General features: G+C 33.8%; 3 protein-coding genes across 5 annotated transcripts; all 3 read left to right on the top strand.

Annotated features, from left to right (window-relative positions):
• LOC111716451 (WD repeat domain-containing protein 83) lies at nucleotides 1-9,336 on the top strand. The gene is made up of 13 exons (XM_023491905.1): nucleotides 1-684; nucleotides 783-915; nucleotides 1,310-1,382; nucleotides 1,535-2,913; nucleotides 3,144-3,193; nucleotides 4,865-4,976; nucleotides 5,489-5,608; nucleotides 6,004-6,135; nucleotides 6,661-6,757; nucleotides 7,130-7,286; nucleotides 7,517-7,577; nucleotides 8,590-8,785; nucleotides 9,100-9,336. Exons 4-13 carry the CDS (start codon nucleotides 2,857-2,859, stop codon nucleotides 9,126-9,128), a joined length of 1,011 nt encoding a protein of 336 aa, XP_023347673.1. The 5' UTR covers nucleotides 1-684; nucleotides 783-915; nucleotides 1,310-1,382; nucleotides 1,535-2,856; the 3' UTR covers nucleotides 9,129-9,336.
• Nucleotides 9,336-20,384, top strand: LOC111716449 (nudC domain-containing protein 1). The gene is made up of 11 exons (XM_023491904.1): nucleotides 9,336-9,417; nucleotides 10,112-10,218; nucleotides 10,396-10,460; nucleotides 10,568-10,744; nucleotides 11,083-11,312; nucleotides 11,667-12,077; nucleotides 12,382-12,530; nucleotides 12,781-12,932; nucleotides 13,528-13,612; nucleotides 19,737-19,828; nucleotides 20,090-20,384. Exons 1-11 carry the CDS (start codon nucleotides 9,354-9,356, stop codon nucleotides 20,271-20,273), a joined length of 1,716 nt encoding a protein of 571 aa, XP_023347672.1. The 5' UTR covers nucleotides 9,336-9,353; the 3' UTR covers nucleotides 20,274-20,384.
• On the top strand, nucleotides 20,371-27,538 carry LOC111716452 (syntaxin-16). Of its 3 annotated transcripts, none has more exons than XR_002768496.1 (11): nucleotides 20,371-20,474; nucleotides 21,539-21,666; nucleotides 22,059-22,179; nucleotides 22,346-22,455; nucleotides 23,280-23,332; nucleotides 23,866-23,916; nucleotides 23,997-24,084; nucleotides 24,316-24,415; nucleotides 25,234-25,329; nucleotides 26,763-26,976; nucleotides 27,149-27,538. XR_002768496.1 is itself a non-coding variant. In XM_023491906.1 (10 exons), exons 1-10 carry the CDS (start codon nucleotides 20,391-20,393, stop codon nucleotides 26,847-26,849), a joined length of 918 nt encoding a protein of 305 aa, XP_023347674.1. In that variant the 5' UTR covers nucleotides 20,371-20,390; the 3' UTR covers nucleotides 26,850-27,538. The 3 variants fall into 3 exon arrangements, 1 of the variants encoding a protein (XP_023347674.1); XR_002768495.1 differs by having other exon boundaries at nucleotides 27,142-27,538; XM_023491906.1 differs by having other exon boundaries at nucleotides 26,763-27,538.
• Nucleotides 27,539-27,695: the final 157 nt, after the last annotated feature.

Raw genomic sequence — 27,695 nt, 5'->3', positions numbered from 1 at the left:
ATATCATTTACATTCTCTTCATATACGGAGATCAAGTATTCTTTGTAAAACTACCCCTTATCTTCAACAATTTGCAGTACTGTACATATGTACATGTTTACAATAGAGATATTTAATGCCTTAAGACACAACAAAATTGTTTTATAAAATATAAAATTTACACCGGAAACCTTTTCATAATATATTTCCAAAGTTTGTATGCATCAATTTAAATTCATACTTCCATTTTATTTATCTTGAAGAAGGTGAATACTCGGATAGATTTGTGTCTTAATTTGTAAACAATAGGTTGTTTTTTAACGGTGTAAAACTGATTCCTTTCGATTAATTTGGACTAAAAATTCTACAGAAAGGAAATACCCTCAAACCCTTCCATGTTGTTTGTATTATGTTTGAAACACCACTAAAGAAAATACTTTTTAGATTTTACCGATTAAATTTATGTTTTATTTGTACATGTTGTTTCTCTAATAAAAGTTCTAAATTGTGATCTGTTTCCAAATAATAAATACCTGTGATTAATTGATTTCTTGGTTTTGTTTAAGTTTATCTGTTATATTTAAAAATTCAAGAAACGCGGCATAATTTCAGATTGCGCACTTCTTTCGGCGCGTTGAAGATTTTACGATGTGTCAACATATGTTAATTTCTATTTTCCGATGTGTGTTGGATGATTAAGAACCAGTTAAGTTACTTATTTTAACTATGTAATCATTAAATTATTACCAATACTATATTAACTTTCATAAATTATGGAAAATTATATTTGCATGTTTCCGCAGACGAAAGATGAGTTTTCGGGTGACGGAGTCAGGTGAATGTGTTCGACAACATTTTAACCCAGAAGACGTATCCGATGGTAAACCAAGAGTGCTCAAATTCAGAATGATAAATACAAGAGAGAAAAGCTCAAAGGTCGGGTTTCGTAATTTTGTGGTAATAGGTTCTTATCGGTACACAACAAGAGATGAAAATTTGCAAACACATATTTCTGTTTGTGTTGAGGTGGCTCACCTCGGGGACCTCGGGTCTGTCCTAGTGAAGATTTTTGGACCCCCCTCCCCTCCTATCAATTTTATACATGACCTTAATTAGCATTATTTAGGGTTAGGTTAGGTTAGGACACTTTCTGGGCCGAGCGCTGCGGCTAGGATGGGCTATGGGGCCGAGCGCTGCAGCCACGGGTTATATCCAGAAATCGTTCTCTAGGACGGACCCATTAAACTCGAAGTAAATTTTTTGTTTTTGAATTCGGGAACCTGTTTCGAAAACAGAAAATATTTCGATTAATAATTATTATCTTCAACAGGAGAAGGATCCTGAAAAACACCTTATGCTTAATATACTCGGAGATCTATCCTCAGAAACACTTGTTCTTTTAGGTACATTTGACGTACATTATAACATAAATTTTTTTCCGAAAAATAAAAAAAATAGATGAAGAGTTATTATTTGAGATCTGTTGTATGACAAAACAATCTACTGTATTTTATTGATCATGTTCAGCCATTTTATTCCAGTATTTTTATTCTAGGAAAGACACGAATGGACCAGACTAGAGTAGAGGAGGAACTGAAAAAGAATTTAGAATGGGAGAACTGGAAAAAGGAGAGAAATATAACAGAATGGAAACCAAAGCGAACGCTTCCTATTCTCCCCTCGCCGCACGTGTCTCCAATACAGAAGAAACGATCAGTTTTTAAACCTTCCAAATCCTCCAAATCCTCGAAAGTTCACAAATCCAAAGGACAAGGAATTATCCCCTCCAGTCCCAGAAAGGGAACATCTACAATAATATCATGACCGGCCTTCATTTTATGTCTTAATTTCAACAAGTAAATACACTTCCAGAAATATTTTATTAATTTCTACAGCCGAGGTTTTATACATCTTTTGAATATTTATTTCTGTAACATATACAACATCACACTGATTAGTAACTGCGAGGCAAACTACATATAGTTTTTAGAAGAAAGTGTGCTTTAACATTTTTGAATTTTAATTTTCACTTGAAATTACTCGATCAAACATAAACATCAATTCTTTAACTTATTATTAGATTGAATTTGATAAAATAAGTCGTGAGAAATCAGAATATTATCAAAACATACTAACGTTCCAATTGATAAATTTTCAAAATTCTTTCTCTCAAAAACAATTCTTACTAAACTATCTTAATTCATGTCTACTTATTGAGGTTTTTTTTTCTATTATCATGAGACAATGATATCTTGAGATAATTAAAATCTAGCAGGTCGATCGTATTAAATCGTTACCGTTACTGTTACAAATTGTTACTCTCTTGTATATATTGTATTGATCATATTACGTCACAAGTTATTAGTTTTTATTTCTGTTTCATTTCCAAATTATAGATTTTGATACATTCTAAGATTTTACTCGTTGAAAGGATTCTGAATTTAAGTAATGATTGAGCTAAAGGACTCTCAGTGATTTACAGCGCTTTGTTATTTTTTTTAAATCGGCCGGTGGATTCCTACAGAAAATATAACTAAGAAAATGGCCAATTGTTGTACCATTTAACAAGAAAAAGACTTAAAAATCAGCACAGGTTTAAACTTGGAGTGACAATAATTTATAAAGATGCTGTTTAAAATTAAACAACCTAGAACTTTTTACCGAAGGATCACATTAATCACTCAAAACTAGTTGACTATCTCTTTAAAAGTACCCAAGATGTTCTTGTAAAATTAAGAGATTGAAACTTGTATTGTAACCAGAATCATGGCAAGAAACCTGTCCTAAATATGTTATTAATATGTTCTCAAATACTAAAAATATAATTTGTTAACAAAGAAATGTAGTTTGTATATTTTCAGATAAATTATCCAGACAATGGAGTGCGGTCCTCAACTCAAACCCGAGGAACCTGAGTACCCAGATATTCCAAAGGTATCGTATAGGCTCGGAGTTCAGACCAGATNGTATTGGCCTTTGTACAGTTTTATTCGCTGAACTGGGGAAACAATTAAATAACTATTACAGTCCATTTAACCAGCTACTGAGCAGTCCTGTGGCAAGTCCTAAACGTGACATAAAGTGTGTGAAAATTCTTCCTTACACCTATCACACCTCTATCTGATCTATTTATACCTTTTTTCTATATATTTTCATATTCTTAGGCACGTATTAGAGAAGTAGATTGTAAGCAGGGAGCAATCAGATGTGTTAGGTTTGTGATTTTATTAAACATATATATATATATTTTTTTTAATTGCTCGACTGCTTGTATCCGATAAACCCCAAAACGGCTGAACCAATCCGGCCCAATTTTTGTAGAAACTCACATGATCGAAGGAAAGGTTTATGACTGGTCGAAATGGAAAACTTATGAAAATTGAGAAATACAAAGATATTACAAGATAAAAGCCAAGTGGATTGTAATTTGTGATAGACCATTTTTTAATTATCGTTGAAATTTTAAAATGCTTAGTTATACGGAGAACACAAAAGACTTGAAAAACCAAGTTTACAACCACAAAACTGTGTTTTAATTGCATCCCGATTCACAAGAGTACACTTTAAACCTGGATCGGAGCAATGAGAAGAAAGATTTCGCCCTTTTTTATTTTAATGTGTGTTGAGTTCTGTCAATTTCCTTGTTTCTCTCTGCTGTCTGAGGCAGTTAAGGGGTTCATGACCCTTGATGCTTTTAAAAACAGTTATGACGAGCATAACAATGCACCCATGGATCCAGAATAATAAATAATGACCTGAGCTGACCCGCAACAACATTCTTGCATTATGCAGACCCTTGGTGGAGAAACCACCAACGTATCAATGTATTATAAATCAGTTTCTAAAAAAAGAATATCTTCATAATTTTTACTTAGATGGATTTTTGAAGGGTACCGTCGTGAAGAGGGAGGGAACCCCCGGACGCTATGAGCCCCTGATATGCAGACATGAGCCTCCGCTATGCAGACATGAGCCTCCGCTATGCAGACATGAGCCTCCCAGATTTGCTAGGCAGACCGAGCCTCCGCTATGCAGAAATGAGCATGCGCAATACATCAAAATGTGCCTGTGCAATGCAGGAAGTTCTTTTAAACTAGTGTTTTAAGTTTAAATAAAAGATTTTTTCGACACAGTGGCATTAGAGGTTTCTCAAAGATGAGAAGTATTTATCAATTATCATAAATAGTGCCTAATTATGACTAATAAAGTGGTGAAAAACACTTTAAACATTTTTTTTACATGAAAAGGAAAATATTTAGAGAAAAAAAATGGATTTTAATTTCATTTTATCTTTATAATCTTTGATTTAAACAATACCTTATTTTGTTGTTCAAATTTCATCTAGAAAATTTGTAAAATTTATTTAAATCTTAACATTTATTCAATAAAAGGTTTTGTTTAAATCAACGATTACAACAAAACAAACTAAGTTTACTCTAGAAATATTTCTCCAAATATCTTCTGCCTAAGAAATGTTTAAAGTTTTACTATAAATCTTATAAACCACTTTATGAGTCCATATATGTTTCTAATCATGACATTCAATTAATAACTCTAATCTTTAGTAAAACTCTTATGCCACTACATCATAAAAATTGTTCAATAAAAACCTAGATTTAAAAAAAGCTGTGTTGTATGGTGGAGGCTCGTTTAATGCAAAGCGGAGGCACGGTCTGCATAGTGGAGGCTTGGTCTGCATAGTGGAGGCTCGGTCTGCCTTCTCAAATCTGGGAGGCTCGTGTCTGCACAGTGGAGGCTTATTACGTCCGGGTGTTCCCTCCCTCTCGTGAAAAGGGCTTACACATCTGTCTAAGAGGGTTATTTGAAAATACGACAGTCTTTAAGTAGACGAAGATTATTACTTTTAATGAATGGTTCCGTCCAGGTTTTCTGTTGATGGTAACTACTGTATGACTGGCGGAGCAGATAAATCATTAAAGCTGTGGAATCCAAACCGAGGGAGTTTACTGAAAACATATATGGGACACGGTTACGAGGTGAGCTTAATTTCTATTCATAGGATTTAAATAATGTCGTCTTTCTTGAGCATTTAAGAGTTTTCCTGTACTCTCTGTTCGCTTTGTACTCTTTCGATACTGCGTATTATAGTTACTCTCTGCTCTCTTTTAGTTCTCTTTTCCCACTGATCTCTTAGTACCCGTTCTCTCTGTACCTGTACTCTCTGTATCTGTTCTGTAACTATTCTCCCAGTACCTGTATCTGAACCTGTTCTTTCAGTGCAGGTCTACTTTCTGTATTCTTTCTCTTTGTAACCGTTTTTTGTACTTTCTGTTTTTCTTCTCTGTACTAATTGTATTCTTATTGCTCTCCAACAGAATAATACTTTCTGTTCTCTTATTTAATACTTTGTATCAATTTTTAAATTCATAATAGCTAGATTCAAATTCGAATTCCTTTTCGGATCAGTGTTTTATTTACTTAGATTTTGTTAATACATGATGTACTCATTTTTCTTTATTATTCACTATTCTATAGTACTCTGTACTAGATTTTGGATTGTCAGGGTTCCTGTGATAACTCTCAACTAGTTTCCTGTTCTATGGATAAATCTGTTGTACTATGGGACGTAACAAGTGGAAACTTTACAAGAAAATGGCGTGGACACCAGGTAATCAATTTATTTGTTTTCTATCAGTAATGGGTTATCAACCCAGTGCGAAATCCTTAATACTTCCCCATTTCTAGGTCTTACTACTCTTTTTAATCCTCCCCCTCCTTGATTCTCCCCTTTTCCTTAATCCTCCTTATTATTACTGGCCTCCCACCCTTTCCGTGATCTGCTTTCCCCCTACCTTGATCTCCCCCCCCCCCCCTCCTTGAACCCAGTAAATAACAAATCTGAAGTTAAATTATTAAAATACGCAAAAAAAAGCATGCGCTTTTTATTTTTACCACAAATTGCAATATAAACCATACCAAAAATATAGATTAGAATTAAAAGTCAAAATATTAATTTCTCTATCAATGCTGCAAGATGATTTAGTGAACTCTTGTTTCTTTTAGGCTTCAGTGAACTGTGTACGGTTCAATGAAGAGTGCACAGTTGTTATGAGTGGTTCTGTGGATACCTGTGTTAAGATCTGGGATACCAAATCTAGAAGCCAGGAACCAATACAGACTTTAGAGGACTCAAAGGTTTGTTGGGAGTTTGGTGGCCAGAATGGATGACATTCTTTTATATAACATATTTAAAAAAATCTTTTCTTCTAAAAAGTTAATTATGTAAAGATTTTTTATATTTCTTAATTTAAATCCTAATGCACAGTTTTGAATTAAGTTGAAATTAACATTTATTAACAATATTAACAAGCATGTTTTGTAGGACAACGTGTTTTGTAGGATAATGTAACAAGTATGTTTTGTAGGACAACGTAACAAGTATGTTTTGTAGGACAATATTAACAAGCATGTTTTGTTGGACAACGTAACAAGTATGTTTTGTAGGATAATTTAATAAGCATGATCTGTAAAATAATGTAACAAGTATGTTTTGTATATGTAGGATAATGAAAAAAGTATGTTTTGAAATGACGAATGTAAAAAGTATGTATTGTAGGACAATGTAACAAGTATGATTTGTAGGACAATGTAACAAGTATGTTTTGTAGGACAATGTAACAAGTATGTTTTGTAGGACAATGTAACAAGTATGTTTTGTAGGACAACGTAACAAGTATGGATGTAAGTGATCATGAGATCCTTGTGGGAAGTGCTGACAAGCATTTTAGAAACTATGATCTCAGAATGGGAAGTGTAGGTTAGAATTTTTTCAAATTAAAAACAAATCAAATTTATAAAAAAAATAGCGTGTTAATTGTGAATTGAATTATGCAATCGTGGGGTTTAGTTGATTTTAATTTTTTTGTGCATTTCCGTTATTTAGAATAACTTTCTTTATAGAAAACGAAAATTTTACTTCGTAATAAGTTTTCTTTAATTTGGTTTTATGGCGTAAAAATATAAACTGACGCTGGAATGGATATTTTCAAGATTGGGGGCTTTTGGATCTATTACCATACGTTTCCTTAATAAGCTTGCTCTATTACCATGTTTCCTTAATAAGCTTGCTTTTACTTAAACCTTTCATAAATAAGAAGATAAAAAGAGAAATAAGTTAATTTCTATTAAGTGAGTGATTATGTTGGTGACACTGTATCCTGTGTTCGGTTTACTAGAGACGGGCAGTGTATCCTTGTATCCGCTGTATCCAGCTCACTTAAACTATTTGATAAAACTACAGGAGAGATGCTCCAGGAGTTCATGGGACATATTAATAAGGATTACAGGTACATTGTGCTAAGTGAACGTTTTTTTTGCGGATTTTTAAAATTGTGACATTACTATTTCATATTTTGGGATCAATTAGTACTTTGATATTAAATTCGCTGCATATAAACTTTTTAAAGAAATTTATGTATTAGCTACTGCATATTTTTATATGGCCCCAAAGCCACATCCGCCCCCCCCCCTGTATACGCCTCGCCGGCAATGCATCTGATAACAGATAATTATTCAGGTTGGAATGTTGTATGGATTTCTCCGATAAATACGTTCTGTCCGGAAGCGAAAATGCTCAGGTAAAAAAGAACTGCGTTTACATTATTTTTCTTTCCTTTAAATGTGCTTAATACTAATAAAAATAGGAAATATATATGCTTATATTTAAAATTCGGTGATGGTGAGTAAAAAAAGTAGATGTTAGTTCCACATTTAATTAAAATATATTTCGGTCTGGGTTGACCCTCGTCACTTCTAACGATATAATAACCATAAAAATCGATAAAATTTTTTTATTTTTTTTAAAACCACAAGAAAATGAACAAACAAAAAAGATTATGTAAAAACAAATTTTGGGCTGTCAACTGGACAAAAGGAAAACGAACTCAGATTATGAGATTGAAAAAAGATAATTTGAAAATATTTACTTTTCAGAAAATGTTTTAATACAATTATTATTCATTGAGATTGTTTCTGTCAGGAAGATTAAAAACAAACTGTTTATATGTATGTGTATAACGTGGTGGTGGGGGTCGATCTAATTAGCGAACTTATAATACGAAAATGTGTGAAAAATTATGACAAAAATTAAAAACAAGTAGTAAACATTGCCCTTAGTAATTAATTTAATAACAACAAGTTAATACCTCAGTTAATTTAAGAATTTGTGATATTTACATCGTTCATAACAGTGAAATCTGTGCAACCAGTTTACTCATTTTTATATCATAACTCGCTATTAAATAATCAGTTTGGGTTAACAATAAGTAATAAACCAGGAATTTTATACCAATCGTTCACAATTCGATGTGGAGAGTTGGTTGATCTCCGGTCGGAACATTTTTATAAAATACCATTTTCCACAGCGGAAACTCGCAATTTGAATCAATTAAGTAGAAAACAACTTACCGTTGTTTCACTATCTTATTGGCTGAGATAAGTTTTTTCGGGTTTCCGTTTCCTTGGACCCTTAGACATACTGAAAAGAACTACAACCGTTACGGATTATTGCTTTCTGAAATAAGGTAACAGTACATAAATTCCTATTTCTGTTCTACTTTTGGCACTTAAACTATTAGATTTCCCATTAAGGTATATATCTGGGACCTTGTAGAGGGAGGCTGTGTCGCTAAACTTGATCATCTGAACCTGGGAGCAGTCCACTCCCTCGCCCCACACCCGAGCACAGCTCAGCTCCTGACAGGAGCTCAGGGCACCCTCACAGTCTGGGATACAGGAGAGGAGGAAGAAGAGATGGAACAGGAACCTGTACTCTCATCATCATCAGGGACTAAACATATTCATAATCAAGTTGGAATTTTTTTCTTTCAGGGGAAATAATTTTTAAAGCTTCAAAATCGAGTAAAAATGTTAACAATACCCCCAAAACTTCTTGATTCAATTGTAATGCACTTTTTAAAAATAGGAAAATAATTGCCTGTACTCGTTCTAATTAATCACTTATTAAACTTGGCAAACGTTAACAATTTTTTAAAAAGATGTCCCATTAGCAGAGAACCAAACTTGCAAATTATTATCTTCAGTTTTCCAAAACGGTTTCCATTTTTATTTTTACCTTCTGTAATATGTTTATTCGTGTAGTGTATGATAGTAAACCCCACTGGATGTAGCGAGATGTCGAGTAAAAAAGAAGAGAGAAATTCACACTAAAAATACATTCTTTGCCGCTGCTCAGTGTATTCATGCAGGAAGAAAACTAGAATTGTTCAGGGTCGTCCCGGGCAATAAGAAATAATCAATCAATATTATTATTTCAAAACATCTGATAAACGAAGCGTTTGAAAACACTTATTTTTAATTATTTCTTCGCATTTCAGAGACGCAAACAATTTACAATGTGTGAGGTGACCCAAGTTAAGATGAACAGAGACAGAACCTTGATGGACCCTGACTTTTCAGGTGACATAAAAAGAAAAATTGACCTATACTTCAACTGAAGCATGTCAGGTTGTGTTCAGACAAAAGATCTTGTACGACTCTTCTGCCTTCATAGCAAGAGTGACCTATCGTTGTCCGATTCACAACGGTACCCTTTAAACCTTTTTTGAATAATTTTAAGGAAGATATCGTCATTTATCATTCTACAACGTGTAAAATCACAATTTCCTTTATTATCTCTGCATATGCAAGAGTCCAGTGCTCAGGGTCCGGATCCGTTGGATCCGCATGATTTTGGCTTCCTGGATCCGGATCCGCAAAAATATGCGGATCTACGGATCCGGATCCAAGGGACAAAATATCAACCAAAAACTGAAAAAAAAAATTTTACTTTCAAACCCCAAATCTAATCTATTAAAAAATAGAGATTATAAAAACTTTCTGATTTCTGAATGGTTCATCAAGTTTTAGCATAAAAATAAGCGAAAAAAAATAAGACTTTGAAAATTCTGCTTTGTTAAAAAATTCATTAAAAAAGAAATAACCTGGATCTTGAATTGGATCTATTTTTTTCCACTGCGGATCCAGGATACGGATCCGTATCAAAATTGATTTGATCCTAAGCACTGTGCAAGACATTGTCACAGTTATATTTCAAGTTAGAAATTTCAAAAGATTGTTTTAAATGTTGATTTTCTCATTTGTCTTTCTCTAGGATATAAGCTGAGTCTGGAGGGATTGGCAGTTACCAGAACTAGCCTTGTACATGGACCTGTACATACATTACCGACAGCAGACATGTACAGTTTTCTACACGCTAAGGTATTGAGGACAAAATTAAAATTCTAAATGTTGGGAAAGATGGTGCGGCGGGGAAATGGAAGTGGGATTTGGACTGTGATTGGGAGTGGGATTGGGAGTGGTATGGCAGTAGGAATGGGAGTGCAAAGTAAAATGATTTAATAGAATCGTAATTTCTTAAAATTCAGAATTTTTTAGATGTTTGGGGAGCACAACCATCTTGTTCTCGACACTTTTAACGAGAATATTGTTTATTTTATCAGGTAAAACATCATTTCTCTCATTAAATAACGCAATTACGCCATAACGCCAACACTTTTATGAAAAATAAAAACTGGAAATAAAACTAGAAGCCAACTTTTTTTTTCAGTGGGAACGGCTCAGTGTATTCCGTAGGAGAGGATGGAACTCAGACGGAGGTTTGGAACCTACCGGAGTCTGGTAAGGACCGGAGCTACAACCCTGCTCTGGTATTTGCCTCAGAGAATCTGGCAATTCTCTCCGACGGGACGGAAACACTGTTTATACTGGAGACTGGGGATAGAAAGTAAGATTGAAATTTTCATAAACATTTAGTTTTAAACTGTCCAATATATTTTCAAGTAAAGGCATTGTAGTTGTTATTTAAAATGATCTTCCTCAATTTTAAGAGTGACATGTTAGAGTATTGTAAGGGTATAGTTGTGGATTCGAATATGCCACTCTAAAAATAGATCAAGGAAAATAAGTTGACAATAAGGTTGGGTTGGCGACTATAAATGAATCACAAAACAAGTATAAAGGGGGGTTTGATGAAGGTTCCATTCCATGAAGGCCCCGGGACATCTATTTATACCAAAGTGTTTTTAATAACAAAATTTTAGAATTAAATTTTACTTCATTTAGGTTGGGAGGTAAGTGGAAAGCTGTGTTTCATGATGCAGTTTGTGGGAAGGATCGTTCATTTGAGGCTAGATATGGAGTACTACAGGCAGAAGGTTCGGAACTAGAGGTGGTTCTGCAGTATGTCGAAGAGAAGGAAAAGATGGACGGAGCGGAGATGCTCCCTAAATCCTCCGGAGAGTCCTCGTTCTTTAACGTTTTGGAGTGGATCAGCTTCTCTAGAGTAGAGAAAGGTATTGAAATAATCTCCAAGTTCAAGAAGCATTTCAATAGTTACTCTTGTTTCCAAAAAAAAGAATCATTAGTCTCAGTTTAAGGGCTTATTGATTATAGCAATTCTATTTCCATAGCGGCTGAGGGTGGTTATTTAGCTTAATATATATCAGTGATATTTTCTTAAAGAACATTTTTCTCCCCTTGTGGCACCCTCTTTTTGAAAAATACCCCTCCCCCCCTCATACCTCTAGTTTATTAAGAATGTTTGCGCAGAGATTAATATTTCTTGTACGTTTGAAAATCATTCGCCCCTGGGCCGAAAGGAGAAAGGGGTCTTGTGATAAATCCTTGAATTTTATTTTTTTGTTAAGACAAAAGTTGGATGATGGAGCGAGTACGACGTGTAATAAGTCACGGTGGATTCAACTACGTGAGTATAACCGGTTCCAACCTTGCTGTGTCGGCGGAGAAGAAAACTATCCTGGCCTTTGACTCTCTCCACCCAGTGGAACACCTCAACCTGGAGAAGGAGGAGAAGAAGGATGAACCCCCGCATTTCTACTGGAAGCAGACGGATAAGGATATAGAGATGTGGTTCTACGTTATCTCGGACACAACGAAGAACCTGATTAATATAGAGGTAAAGGAGGATGTTCTCGAAGTTAAACTTCATGGTAGTGATCTGCTCCGAGGGCAGTTTGAAGGGAAGATAGAGAAGGATAGCTGGACCTGGACCCTGGAAAACGGGAAGGTTGGAATATTAATGACAAAACAAACTCCAGGTATTAGAAATTACTGGTGTAAGGTTATTATGTATAGGGGGAAGGGGGGGGGGGGGTTAGTCCCACTTTTTAATTAATCTTTTTAAAATATCTGTGTTTACTGCTCAATAATCATATTCTTTTTACTTCATGAATTAAGTAAACCATTATCCTTCCTTTCACAAATTCTGGACTTTTAAACTTTCCACAATGTTGTTACTTGCTTCCCTTGGTTTAAATAAATTCATCATTGTATGAAAACCTCAAAATCTAACCAGTCAAACTCCGTCCCGAGCTTCAGTCTCATATTGTATTGTATGCGTAGGTCTCTGGAGTAAGGTTTGGGGAGTGGAAGGAGGAGCTCGAGGTCTGGAGGTTACAGATACATCAGCAGACACGGTTCTACCTCATCTTACAACAGATAATCCTATCTGTACTGGAGAACCTTCCGGAGAACCAGCATTTAACGCTCAGGTAGAAAAATACAATTTAAATTTTTATAGTGAATACATTTATGTGTTCTTTTATTTATGATCAAAACTAACATAAAACTAATTCCGGCATCTATTTTTTAATTGTAAGTAAATATTTACCATCTATTTTAATGATCAATATCCCATTAGTTAATTTTTTTAAAAATAATTTGCGTTAATCCTCGGCTTGAAATTGAACGACGTAGAAAATTGACGCCGCTAGAGAGTTTATATGATACACATTTTTCCAGGAGTTGGAGAGTGTAGACGACTGTATGGATGAGAACTCTATGTTAATTTGGCAGTCTGGAGCAGGTTCCCAACATGTAGCTAGCCTAGCAGGTCAGCAGCATCTACTGGTCGTACAGCAGCTTGGGTCAACTCCTCCAGCTCTATGTGTCAGGTTAGTAAAGAATTTTAATCTGTTCTAGTTTCTTTTTTTGGGACAATAAGCACCAACAAAATTTAAGATAGAAAAAAAACAGACAGGCCAAATTAAAAAAAAAAGCAAATGTCGAAAAATAAAAACAGAAAAAATAATGAAAAAAAAAATTCGACCAAAAAAAGAAGAAAATGTCCTTATATCATGACAACAATCTGAAATTTTCTTATATATTCCGCCAGAAGTCCTAAAAATGATCATAACATAAACAACATTAACATCAACAAGGGATGTAAATTTATGAAAAATTGAATCCCCTCCCCCACCCCGTCCTTTATTCCCCATACTGTTACTTTCCACACTAAAAGTTTTCCTTGGGGGGTTAATTATAAATAGTTTAATACAAGGTTTGGCACAACTCTATTTTTGAACCATATTTACAAATAAGCATTCTTACTAATTGAACCGCGTAGACGTAGTACAACCACTTCTCTCCAGATAGAACCGACACACTAGAGAAGTGGTTCAACTAATTCTACTTGGTTCAATTACGTTCGTTAATCATTAAATCTGGTCCTAGGTCACTTTTGCATTTAAATAAGTATTTAATATTTAGATATGACGTAGATGGTTTTGTTTGGAAGATTTCAGATTCTCAGTTGGAACACGTTGCTTCCTTTCCTGCTCTGGGTTATGTTCAGGTACTCATCTCTAAACTACATTGTGTTCTCCCCCCCCCCCCCCCCCCCCCCCGTCTTGGGGGGGGGGGGGGGCACCGACTAGATTTTTATTGACACTCAGCCAACTCATCTATCGAAACCTTGATTCCATACAGTACGCATACTGCAGGGTCTGCAGGATTTTGTTTTAAACTTCGATTTTGGCATATATTGACATCATATATTTAAGGCATTTTGCTTGCATACACATCAATTCTAAATTATCTGAGAGATTATAGATAGATATTTGCTCCCTAAAATGTAAACAAAAATATGAAAGTAAAAAAAGGAAGCACTGGTAAAATAACTTATTTTTTAAGAATACGTACACAAACAACCCCATTATCTTTAAAATTTTACAGTTTTGCCCAGCTTGTCTTCTGTACTCAGTAGTCAGTTCACTGAACCTTTATCAATATCTACTCAGTGGGGGTGGGTAAATTTGGGGACGGATGTAAAATTGGGACGTTATTATCTCTGAAATTTTGGGTAGACAAGCCCCCCTCCCAAAAAGTTTTGGTCGAAATTAGGTAAAGGGACAAAATTTCGTTAATTTTATTCACCGACTATAATTTAAAAGAAAACTGGATTTATAATAGTAATAGTATAATAGTAATAGGCAAATATATACATTTTAAACAAATAACGGGTATGATTAATGATTATAGATCTGTGGCCGCAGCGCTTGGCCCCTAGCCTGTCCCAGTCCAGGCGCTTGGCCCTGATTCGTAACCGCAGTACTCTGCCTCTATCTTTTTCTAGATCCCGCGTTCGGCTCAGAAATTTGTGTAATTAATCTATCTAGAATATGGGTTAATAATATCTTATGATTAACGTTATAGCCACAGCGCTCGGCCCGGCCCCTTAGACCCGAGAAATTCTCTTTACACAAAACTAAGTTAAAAGCTGTCCTTCTGTCGGTTGACTCTTTGTTGCGTTTTTTTCCTGTGCGTCGTTTGATCCTAGGGTGTGTTAACCCACGATTTTTAATATTGAATTTAAAATTATTTAAAAGTTTGTCAAAGATTGGCAAGTAATGTTAAATATTTTCTTTCAAGGGGAAATGTGTTTTAAATTAACCCCCACCCCCCCTTTACTTAATATAATTTAATGAGCTTCCCTTCAGTTTTGAACCATTCAAGATGACATATTTTATATTCCCCACTCATGCCACCTCTATTCTTTATTATATCTTTGTTCTTGTATTGTCCCTAAGTCTAAGAGAAAGTCTAATCAAAATAATGAATACAGCTCTGCAAATGATGGGTAATAATTATTCACAACTACTGCACTCACTCTACAGGGAAGTTAAGGGAATTTTACTTTACCAATGGTTCCCAATACCAATTTTTCTGCAAAACATCCAGAGTGTAGCGAGGTATGTTTTGTGGACAAAATTGGTCGAGGGAACCTGGGGCCGTGGTTAAGTAAAATTTTTAATTTCCCGTTAAAGTAGTTCTACACAATTTTATCGTATTTTGAGATGAAAATGCCCGAATTCTCCCCGAAAACTTCGCAGTACGGTTGTTTATTAAACATAATTCTGTCCCAAGTGACATTAAATAACCTAATCTCCTTCTATTGGGGGAATCATAGGTCGGTAATGTTGGTCTAAAGGAGATCAAATTAGTTTTTGTCCCATCTTAGTGTTTTTTTTGCATATTTATATTTTGTTATATTTTGTTTTCTTGCCCCTTAAAATTTGATTTGATTTTATTTGCCTCGGATATAATTTATCTTTATATCCTATTGTTATGTTTTTCCTTTTATTGTAGCATCTTTTTTTACTGTTGCACCTGTTCTGTTATTGTTGCATCCTATTTTATAATATAATGTTTTCTTGTAGTTATGGTTACTGGCATCCTTAAAACAACAAGTTCTAGTTATTTATCTTAGCGTAACATTTGTTTCTTGTAATAATTTCCGCTTTTTATGTTACCTAGCATGCCACCATTTTCCTTATTTTCTTCAAAAATTTAAAGATGAAATTATTCGAAATTTCGCACTTTTTACATTTTCGATTTTTTATCCATTTTAAATTTTTTTCTTTCTTGGGGGTGGGGGCTCAGAAGTTGGCACCTGTTCGGGCCCAATTACCCCCCTTTTTAACCAAACATTTTAACTGACCTCGGGGGATGAGCCCCTATAGCCCCCTATGAATACACCTCGTGTTTATAATGAAGGGTTGTTTTTCCTTGCTTAGCTATTCATAACATATTGGCATTGGTTTTTAATTCTTAAAGATAATTTCCATCTTGTTCTAGAAAACTTCTAAATGTGAATTGACTAAAAATGTGCGAAAGAAAAGAGTGAGTGAAGGATCGTGATGGCATACCCCAGTTAGATCAAGGAGTCCATGGGACCTACCTAGTTTCCTGAATTGAATTGAACAGAATCAAAATTCAGGATTCCGCACAAATGAAGATTTCTACACAAAGAACGTCAAACCGGAAATATCAACTAACAGCAACGTTTTGGAACCTAATACAGCTCTGTGGTTCAAGGTAGGAATTTTACATATAATAATAGGATCATGGATCATTATAATTTCTTCTTGACAATATTTATTTTCCATCCCTTCGCCCCTAAAATGTCAACACCCGTTAAAATTATCTAAAAACCATGCATAAAATCTAAGTGTGGGGGGGGGGGCTTATATTCCTGCAAAACACCCAACTGTACTGAACTATTTCCAGCCTTTTTGAAAATATTGTCGGAACAATTTCCTACATTAATAGTAAAAAGAATGATGTTTCTTATATTAAAGGATGGTATTTTGAGGTCTAAATATTTATTTCGTAAAGTTACTTTTAAAGTACTAACTTATCATTAGTTATCACAATTTATCAATACTTGTTTGTGAGGTAAAGTTAATTTCCCCCTGGTTTCTTTCTATATTCTGACTCTGTGAAAATATCCCACCTTTTCTTGATATTTTATCCGCAGAATGACCAGCCTGCCATTTTTAAAGCCAATTTTTCATGCGCTCATCTGGAATTATAAGTTTTTGAGCGATCAAAAGACCTAAATAATATAATATTAAAATCTTTATACAATAATGATCTACATACTTATGTTTAAATATATCCTTCCTAGAATTTGCCAATCTAGAAAAAAGGTTAGAGTTTAAAATATTTGGATTTTTCTTTTGTTAAGTTTTTAATCAGTTTAAAATTAATGCATAATAAGGAATCTTTAGTTTGTTTGAACAGTATTAAAATGCAGAGGATCTTTAATTTTTTTAGAACATTAATACATAATCACACAAGGACTTACGTTGGCAACATCCAGGCTAGACTTCTCCTGTTAATGATGCTTTTCTTGTTTAGTGGAGTCCTTGATCCTTGGTTAGTTGAGTCCTTGATCCTTGATTAGTTGAGTACTTGATCCTTGACTAGTTGAATCCTTGATCCGTTTATAGGTGGATCCCGAATCCTTTCTCAGTTGAGTCCTTGATCCTTCTTGTTTAAATACCGATCAGTCCTCATTATCACTTTAACCTGCACAGTTTTTAAAATGTTTAATTTTTTTTGCCTTTTTCGGACTATGCTCAAATTTTAATGCTCAAATTTACTCTATTTTATCAATGTTTATAAAAGTTATTTTTGACCTTTAAGGTTGGAAGAATATCCAAAACTTATGCCGATTATCCTTGCATAATCACTCTGAAACATTAATACTTAAAATATTTAAGAATAAAATAAGTTTTTTACTTCTAGTTTTAAAAATTGTGAGTGGTGAATCACAAAAAGGTTCTTCAAAGTTCCAAGAGCTCATCAGTGTCTGGTTGTTCTATCACATGTTTCTGTTCACTTCACCTTAACATGGGGTTTATTATTTTTACAGACTCATATCTGGAAACATCATCAGGATATTTGAGCAAGCAAAGCGATGCATGAACAGAATGACAATACAAGGTTTTCTATTTTTTGTACATATTTTGTAAATTTAAATTTTGGCCGAATTTTGGAACATTTAAACCATTATTTGTATTCAACCTCATTTGGAAATATAGAACAATTTGAACTAAAGCATAATTCACTTAAAAGTTAATTCCATGAATATTTTTTTTTATTTAAAGTTACCCACTGCATTTTTTAAAATCTGTTTTATATTATTCAAGATGACATTTAGTTTCCTGCACTTCAAATTAACAAATTTGTCCTTTTCTTGTTAAATTCAATCACAAGAAGAAATAGAATTAAAACTTGATATTTATATGTCAGGGTAAAGTTGATTTTTCTTGGACAAATGTTTTAGATGTTGGTAAGTTGGGCTCTACATAATTCATGATTGCTAGGGTAGCCCTTAAAACACAAAGTTAGCATGATTCATTTTTGTGTCCAGAATGAAGTAAAATTTAATCATAGGAACTAAGGGAAAATAAATTATGAATTTGGTTAATTAACTACAGGGTGTCCCAAAAAACATGGGAATTCAGTGACGAATTCGATATCGTCTTTTCAAATAATTCTTCGATTTTGTATAGTGATACCTACTGAGAAAGCTGTAATCTGTAAGAGTTTCGTCTGCTATGTTTACATTTTGTTTGTTTATGTTTTGACTGCAACCGGTTGTACTTAGTAAAACAAGAAAATTACAGTATACAAACAGAGTGAACTTGTCCGTATTCACTGTACATCTTGCGGAGACATTATAGACACATCTTTGCAGTCTTTTACCCTTTTCATAAAATAAACTCTAGCAGACATAATAATATTATGGCTTTTGAAATTAGGTATTACAATGCTAATTCATAACAAAGACGATATCGAATTCGTCACTGAATTCCCATGTTTTTTGGGACACCCTGTACCTCCCATGTAGGTTTTGACTTGTAGATATGCGAGGATGCATGATTAATTGTACAAATTTCGCACATTTTATTGAGTTGTCAATTTTTATCTATAACAAAATTGACGACAAAAATAATAAAAAACAATATATGAATCGAATCAAATCAAATAAAAACACATGGGTAGGGATGGGATTTAGGGTGTCCACAAAACAGTCGATTCTCTTGCACAAGAGCGCAATTATTTTTGTATCAATACAAAACCAGTTTTGCACAAAATTATGCATTCATTCGAAATAAATAATTTTTTGCAGGAAATTTTGCATAATAACGAAATTTAAGTCAGAATGTTTCATGATATTGCGCATGAATACAGGTCATTTTTGCATGTACAATACCCATGAATACAAAAAAATGTACTTTTTATTCTGCAGTATTGGAATACGAAATTAAGTAATATTTGTTGCATACCGTAGTGCATAAATATGAAAGATTTTATTATTTGGACAGTATGGTGTGAATTAGTTTCAGTAAAAAATAACTTCATGACAGTATTTTATTAATCAACAATAGCTCCATTATTATTATATTCATAATTTAGACAATGTTAAAATGTTGGTTACTTTCTCTAATATAATTTGTTATGATAAACATGTGTTGAAAAAACGCTAAAATGGTGCCACTGGAGTTGCGTCTTAAGTTTACTGACAACAACTTTGTATTGATCTTTATTTGTTTGTCTGTCGGTTTGTTACCTATCTCTGTCAACTAGACCATATATTGTCTGAAATTTTGTGCAATATGTAAGTGTAAGCTAAAAAGATATCAGAAATTTTTTTATTTCATAAAGAACACATTGAAAGAGAAAAAGTTTTGCAAATAGAAAGTAACCAAACCCTTGATCCTTTAGAAAATAAGAGTGTCCAAAAGTAAAGTTATCCAAACTTTTCGCAGATAATTTGCTTCTTATTTTTTGTGCAAAATCTCCCAGCCATACTGAACACTCTCTCATAATCCGTTGAACTTGCCAGAATAGATTTGAGGTTGTCCCTGATCTGTATCAGACGAGTACAGTGTTGTTGTCGGAAAGGAACAAGATTCTGACGATGAACAGATAGGCAACGGAATAACCCTCAAATCAAAATCGATAATGCAGAAAACTCTTTATTTCTGGGGGGGGGGGACCTCCAGATAGTTCCTAGTTACTACTCCTTTCTAAGACTAATCCATTACATATCTAGGCTGGGTAGGAATCTAGAAAGTTCCTTGTAGCTCTTCACACCTTCTCCTTTAAATATATTATATATCTAGGCTGGGAAGGCATCTAGAAAGTTCCTTGTAGCTCCTCACACCTTCTCCTACTCTGCTATCTGTGATGCCTCAAGACATGTTTATATATACAGGAATATTGTGCATTCTCCTTCCAAGAAATGATGAAAAACCGCTTTATTTTTTAGTTTACTTAAATGAAAATTCCAAACCTCAAGTTTAGAAAAATTTACCACTTTTAAAAAAATCTTAAGGTCGTTATTTGTGGAAAATTTTACCTTGACCATTGCTTATATTTCAGTTTGGGAAAGGTTTAATTATAAGAAGTTTTTGAGAGACACAGATAAAGATTGAGATTTGATTTAAGAACATGAAAGACAATACAATATACCCAGGCAACCTAAACCCCTGGAACCCGGACATGAATTAAGAAACCGGAAGTCCGGAACTAAGATCCAGGGCGTGGCTATGCAGCAGGTGGTTACACTAGAGAATAACGAAGAGATCCTGGGGATTAGGGCCACACCCTCCCTCATATTTATCATCACGCCCCATTCTCTGTACAGGATACAAGTCTAATCCATCTCTCGTCATATTACAGTATTTATTTTCACTTTTCTATCGTACTCGCCGAGTCAGTAAATTTCACGACGTGTTTTCCTCTCCGTTTAACGAAATTTTATTTTCAGAGGTAACATGGCGCCTTTTAGATCTCATTACGATTCATTTCTGTTCATGAGAAATAATTCTATTCAACGACGACGGTTTGCGAACGAGCAGGTAAATATATCTACAATGGAATTTTTTAAACGTTCTTTTATCCCGGCTCAGAAATTATTATGAAACGTAGAAGATAGTGAATTAAAACACTTGCCTCAGGCCTAATTTTCTAATCATCGCATGTTTCTAACCTGATAGTGCAAAACTTTTATATATTAAACTTAAGTCATTTGATCTAGCAGTGTTCTTTAAAATATCTTATGTGCACAGATAAAAGCATTAGAAAATTAGTATATGAGGTGAGAAATTAGTTTCTATTGTAGCATTAGAAAATTAGAATATGAGGTGAGAAATTAGTTTTTATTGTAGCATTAGAAAATAAGAATATGAGGTGAGAAATTAGTTTCTATTGTAGCATTAGAAAATTAGAATATGAGGTGAGAAATTATTTTCTATTGTAGCATTAGAACTTTAGAATATGAGGTGAGAATATATTTTCTATTGTAGCATTAGAAAATTAGAATATGAGGTGAGAAATTAGTTTTTATTGTAGCATTAGAAAATTAGAATATGAGGTGAGAAATTAGTTTTTTTGTAGCATTAGAAAATAAGAATATGAGGTGAGAAATTAGTTTCTATTGTAGCATTAGAAAATGAGAAATTAGTTTCTATTGTAGCTTTAGAAAATAAGAATATGAGGTGAGAAATTAGTTTTTTTGTAGCATTAGAAAATAAGAATATGAGGGGAGAAATTAGTTTTTATTGTAGCATTAGAAAATAAGAATATGAGGTGAGAAATTAGTTTCTATTGTAGCATTAGAAAATAAGAATATGAGGGGAGAAATTATTTTCTATTGTAGCATTAGAAAATAAGNTTCTCCTTCTCTTCTCCTTCCCTTCTCCTTCCCTTCTCCATTGTAGCATTAGAAAATAAGAATATGAGGTGAGAAATTAGTTTCTATTGTAGCATTAGAAAATTAGAATATGAGGGGAGAAATTAGTTTTTTGTAATTTCTGGTAAAAAAAAATAAACTTTCAATTTTTTTTCAACTCTTTCAGAAACAAATTCTTCTCAAAAACTCGAACTTTCGAGAGACTTTTGTCATCAGCTTTTTTTGACGCAGGACGGATTATTTTCTGACGATGCAAGAGTAAGTTTACTAAGAAGAGATGCAACGGATCCTGAGGTTCCTGATCCCGTTGCTCCGGCCTGGGCAGGACGGGTTGAGGGATTAAACTATCAGATCTCAAGGTACCAGTCAACACTCATCATTTAACACTACCGGAGTTATAAATTCAAACTGTATCAATAATGGAAAGGGTGAAGATTTAAATGTTCAGGCTTTTTATGTATGGTTAATTGGTTTTGATTGGTGAAAATAATTGATTATTTAACATTAATTTTGCTGCCGGAATAGCCTTGTGAAGTTATTTTAGATACTGTTACTTTTCACGTGTAAATGAATTCCCCCACCCCCCTCAAAGTTTTCCCCTTCGAATCGTTCAAATTTTACCAAAAACTAACAACTAAAATAGCGCCCCCCCCCCCCTCCCAAAAAAGTGCGTATAACTGTCCAGCCAACCGTCCTTGAATATTAAAGTCTGATTGATTGATAGTTTCCTTAAAAGATGATTTGTTTCTAGGGTTGAGAAAAAGGTTGAAGAACTTGATGTTCTCCATAAAACCCATCTCTCCCGACCCAACCTGGATGATGAGGACGGAGAAGAAAGAAATATTCAGAAACTAACTCAGGAAGCTACAACGGTAAGCTCAGATAAACTTTACACTTAACCTCTCTTCTACTGCTAAGGATCCGGATTCATTGGATCGGCAATATTTTTTGCTCTGGATCGGGTCCGCCCAAAACCGGTTTAAAACTGGTTTGAAATTTTTATCCCGGCTTTCAAATTAGTAACTCTGTCTATCCTAGATGTTTACTGGTTGTCAGCGTCAGTTAAAGCAGCTGCAGGAGATGAGTAGAAGAGCAGGAGGGAAGGAGGGAATCATTGTCAGAAATATTGTTATTAATCTAGTCAACAGGAAACTATTCATTATTTAATATTAAGCTGCGCTTTTCCTTTTTTTTCATTTTGACCCTTTCAACCAGGAAAGGACAAATAATTAGTTTTGATTAGACATCTTATTTTCATGGATGATTTGTAAATATCTCGTCGGAAAGCAATACTTTATTTTCCCCAACTCGTATATACTTGATTTCCACCCACCCTTCAATACTTGATTTTCCCCCACTCTTCAATACTTGATTTTCCCCCACCCTTCAATAACTCGTATATACTTGATTTCCACCCACCCTTCAATACTTGATTTTCCCCCACTCTTCAATACTTGATTTTCCCCCACCCTTCAATACTTGATTTTCCCCCACTCTTCAATTCTTGATTTTCCCCCACTCTTCAAAACTTGATTTTCCACCACTCTTCAATATTTGATTTTCCACCACTCTTCAATACTTGATTTAATATGTAGACGTGATTTTCAGTGATGCTTCATTTAAGAGTATCGGTAGCATGTCTAATTTACAAGATGTCTGATCAAGGATGAATGAAATATCCTTTTTTTCTGTCTTTAAATTGAAAATATTTAATTGTGGTTTCTCTGTTATAATGACTTGCGGATTTATGCAGCAAAAACAACGAAGGAAAATGTCGCAGAAATTAACACTTTTTATTATCACGGTCCCGTTGTAAACGTACAGGGTACCGCTGCGAATCGGAATGCCACTCTATAAATGTAGGGTCACTTCAAACCACATTTACACTTAAAGTCTCTTGCAACATAGTTTCATAGATTTATTTTACGATTGTTCCCTCACGAGCTATAATTTGAATAGTTCTTTATATTAGATTGCAAGAAATTACAGGAAAATTTCGAGTTAGCCAAGGAGATTATCTTAGAAGTAAGTTGATGAGTTAGTAAAGATTCGTAATGTTTGCATGAAATTAATGTTTGGAAACCCAAAAAGACACTTAAAGTTTTAACTCGTTTTATTTAATTAATTTGCGCAAAGTAATTTTATGATTGGCCTGCAGTCGAATTTGTAGCGATACTGTACAAAATATTGTTATCGTTCCTTGTTTGGTGAACTCGTAAATAAACAAGGGTATATATTTTCAAAAAATTGGGGGATGGTGATTTTTTTATTTTTGTTGAGAAAAAATGTAAAAATTGGTATCTAAATTATCTTCTTTGATATTTTACCCAAAGGTAATTATTTTTCCCTAGATATCATTTATTTTCCCCAATTAATCGTATAAAACCATTGTAAAAACATAACTAACATCTGGTAATTTTTCTGTCTGCGGGTTTCTTTTACGTCCCGTCTATTTCCGGTTTGTAAAATTCTACCAGACAAACAAGAATACCCGGGAAATTATTTGAATTAAAAGTTTTATCATGTTTTTTGTTGTTGTGAAATTCATTATTTTTTAGGAATAAAAGCGAGAGAGGAAAGATCAGAGCAATATTTTTCCTCTTTTCAAGGTAATATTAAAATTGCAGTTAGTATATGAAATCTACAGGTTTAGTTTTTAATTTCTGAATTTAAACTCGTCTTTTTATAGGAGAGGACGATGACGGTTTATTGATGGACGAACCTGCCCGTGTACCTTGGTCAAAACAGGACTTTATTCAGTTTGAAGAAAATAACAAGTAATTTCATTTACTTCATTTATTGATAGCTTTATCAAACCTTCTGTGTCCGAATTTAATGAATTTGAGCCGCGACTTAAATCTGCCAAAAACCGGTTTCAACTGAGCGCCGGGTTGAATCTTGAAAAATTTAATATAATTTATAGTGGAATCAACCATATTTGAGCCGCGGCTTAAATTCTTTAAATTTGGCCTCTGAACGACTTAAATGCAATAAAAACCTGTTTTCAGATTTTTGAGAAAGCGTGAGGCTGAAATTACTCATATAGTTGAATCAATACAGGATTTAAATACAGTATTCAAGGAACTGGCACAGATGGTGTCCGAACAGGTTTGTTTTTGAACAATAAATCTTACAAAACTAAATATATTGGATCCTTGAATGCGATTATTATATTGACTGGAAATTGATGTATAATTTTATTCATTTTTTTAAGTAAGGGGGGGTTGTAGGTGAAATTAAGTCCTTACCTTGAGGTCCTTATGACTTTTCCCCCACTCTTCATTACTTGATTTAATATGTTGACGTGATTTTAAGTGATGCTCCAAATAAGAGTATCAGTTGCATGTCAAAGGAGTTGAATCTTTGCAACAAACTCAAATTTTCTAAACCTTAGACATTTTTAACTTAGATTATTTGATCTAACACAATTTATAGTTTGAAATATTTAATATGGATGGCAGAGATATTAGGATTAGAACATCAGAGTTTGCGACAAAAACTCAATTCTTTTACATGTCTGATCACGGATGAATGAAATATCCTTTTTTTCTGGACATTTATGGACAAACCTGGGAATAAATGTGTGAACAAATTTCGTAAAAGAAAAGCTAATAATTTTAGAAATCCAAAATTTTCTCATATCCTTAACGATAATGTTTTCCCCGATTATGCTCAAGAGTCTTAAAAGTTTTTTTTTATCACTTCAAATCATTTTTGGGGGAAAAAAGTTAGTTTTTGTTTAAATGAACAATGTTTTGGTTTTATGATGGGTCTACATTGGAAAGGGTTTATAATCGAGCATGCTTTTTTTTCAGAGCGTAGGGAAAAGTCTGGAGGAGGGGGGGGGGGGTTGTTGTTAGGTTAAAAAAATAACTCCCATAAAGATATTTGTTCAATGTTTTCATTTGTTATTACGTTATTAACAGGGTGAGATCGTAGACAGGATAGATTACAATATAGAGTCAGCTGGGTTCAAGGTGGAACAGGGTCTTAAACAATTACAGAAAGCAGAGAAATATCAGGCAAAGGGTTCATTCTATCCGGATAGGAACAATTTAAACTCTGGCTTTTCAAAGTTTATTTATTTGTGTATTGAAACATGGTTATTATTAAGTGCGAACAAGTTTTTGCCGGGATTTTTATATTTTTTTTTGTTGGCTAAGATCAAAAGGAAATCAAAATGAAAATACATTTATTTTAATTGAAACTAACCATAAAAAGTAATAATCAAAGCAAACACTTTTTTGCATGCATCATGATACCAATTACAATAGCAAACATGTTTTAATAAATTTACTCAACTTAATTAATAGCAGGTTGATTAAGTTACTTTATCACCCTGTTGTAGGGTGATAAAGTAAATTTATCCCCTACAACGGGAAAAATTAGGTATGAAATATAAAAATTTAATAGCAGAGTGAAAAAATTACTTTTTTGTCCTGTTGTAATGCGATAAATTCACTAAATCAACCTACAACGGGAAATAATAGGTGTGATAAATTCCCTCAAAATTGAATAAAATTTCTAATGCATTAGATTATGTTGAAGTGTCGATTACAGGGGTGTATATAATTCCATATTTTTTATTCTTTCCCCCTCCCCTCTTAATTTTTTTTGAATTCCTTCCCCAAACTCGACAACTCAAAAGACATAGATTAAACTCTTCTTAGATTTATTATAGTATCGACTAAAAAAATTTACTTATTCTTACTTCTTCCCTTCTCCTTCTCTTCTCCTTCTCTTCTCCTTCCCTTCTCCTTCCCTTCTCCTTCTCTTCTCCTTCCCTTCTCCTTCCCTTCTCTTTCCCTTCTCCTTCCCTTCTCCTTCCCTTTTCCTTCCCTTCTCCTTCCCTTCTCCTTCCCTCCTCCTTCCCTTCTCCTTCCCTTCTTCTTCCCTTCTTCTTCCCTTCTTCTTCCCTTCTTCTTCCCTTCTTCTTTCCTTCCCCTTTCCTTCCCCTTCCCTTCCCCTTCCCCTCTTTTGTGACCTTTGATTTCTTTCCCCACCCAGGGGGGGGGGAAATGGAATTATATACACCCCTGGTCGATTATGATTTAGCTACAAATGCGCCATCTATTAAATTCTCGAATTCAATTCTAAAACAGCGTTCAGCTACCATTGGCCATTGTTTTCAGATTTCTCGTTTTAATTGGATTACAATACTTAGGTTAGAATCTTGATCCAACCACTATGCAATGCACCTTACAGGGATACCATCCCTCAAAGTTTAGTTCAGCGTAAATTCACATAAAAACTTTGACTTTTGTTACGTTTGAAAATGTTATTCTTTCTTACCTTGTATTGATTAAATGGAACTAAAGCTCAAGACTGATTTCTAATTTATTCTAGTTTGATTATTATTATCATTTTAATTTTTCTTCTTATTATTATTATATTTAAAAGTAGAACGTAAAATTTTGTTTAATGTCGGAGAGAATGAACCCTCCAATGACTGCAGAGTAAAAACCGAAAGATGAAATGTATTCTCCTTCTGACTGGTGTATTCATCTTCCTCGTTCTTATTCTCATCATATCTAAATCTTAGACAAACTTGCTTTTTTATTAATTGATTGATTGATTACCTCAATTTTGATATTGTTAATATTATTTAATTAGATTTTACTTAGTTTTTTTGTTGCCTTATGCTAATTATCGAAGTTTATTAAAACAAGGTCTTGAAATTATTGTTGAATTAAACATGTTGGAAAAAAGACGATGATTTCACAACTTTTTTTAAATGAATTAGTATATTATTAGTTCTACACTTTTCATAAAACTTTAATTCTTTTAAAGGCCCAGTTTAAAATTAGCATAATATAAAATTGTCTGTCCAATAGGTTATAGTTCAGAATAGAACCCGGCTGAAAAGATATTAAAAAAAATATTTAGAATGTTTCGTTGTTGATTTTATACCTGTCCCGAGATTTTAAAAGTAGAAACATAAAAGATTTTACGAAAATAACAATCATCAGCTTCTGAAGACTCAAGCCTTAAAGAGGGTAAAACCCAAGAGGGTTGGTTCTTACTAAACTCAAGGCCATCCAAAACCCGGGTCTTTACTTGAGCTTTACTTGGGTCTAAGCAGACGCAAAGACCGGGTTTTAGTCGGGTTTAAGCTTTTAAAATCTCATCTCTGGATACCATGTACTTGGTATAAGCAGTAATTAATCGCTATTCTGAAAGTGCATTGTTGTCCCAACAACAACTTTGCCAAATAAATTTTCTAACCTTTGATATTGATAAATATTGATGAATATTGTGATCAAATAATCTTTTGTAATCTTATTATGTTCATACGCTCTTTATATTCCTCTCATGAAACAGTCAGTTAGGTATATCAACATAATTGAACAGGGGTGTACTCTATTTTACTTCGGTAGTCAACCCCCCC

This window comes from Eurytemora carolleeae, unplaced genomic scaffold (genome assembly GCF_000591075.1).
Source record: "Eurytemora carolleeae unplaced genomic scaffold, Eaff_2.0 scaffold2071, whole genome shotgun sequence".
Classification (NCBI taxonomy): Eukaryota; Metazoa; Arthropoda; class Copepoda; order Calanoida; family Temoridae; genus Eurytemora; species Eurytemora carolleeae.
This window is presented reverse-complemented; position numbering and strand designations above follow the sequence as displayed.

Coding starts and splice junctions, on each gene's coding strand:
- LOC111716452 (XM_023491906.1), top strand. CDS start 20,391: ATGGCGCCTTTTAGATCTCATTACGATTCATTTCTGTTCATGAGAAAT. Junction 23,333..23,865: donor CCAAGGAGATTATCTTAGAA/GTAAGTTGATGA, acceptor ATTATTTTTTAG/GAATAAAAGCGAGAGAGGAA. Junction 24,416..25,233: donor CACAGATGGTGTCCGAACAG/GTTTGTTTTTGA, acceptor CGTTATTAACAG/GGTGAGATCGTAGACAGGAT.
- LOC111716451 (XM_023491905.1), top strand. CDS start 2,857: ATGGAGTGCGGTCCTCAACTCAAACCCGAGGAACCTGAGTACCCAGAT. Junction 2,914..3,143: donor AGTACCCAGATATTCCAAAG/GTATCGTATAGG, acceptor TCATATTCTTAG/GCACGTATTAGAGAAGTAGA. Junction 8,786..9,099: donor TGTACTCTCATCATCATCAG/GGACTAAACATA, acceptor TTATTCGTGTAG/TGTATGATAGTAAACCCCAC.
- LOC111716449 (XM_023491904.1), top strand. CDS start 9,354: ATGTGTGAGGTGACCCAAGTTAAGATGAACAGAGACAGAACCTTGATG. Junction 10,745..11,082: donor CTGGAGACTGGGGATAGAAA/GTAAGATTGAAA, acceptor TACTTCATTTAG/GTTGGGAGGTAAGTGGAAAG. Junction 13,613..19,736: donor CTGCTCTGGGTTATGTTCAG/GTACTCATCTCT, acceptor TTATATATCTAG/GCTGGGAAGGCATCTAGAAA.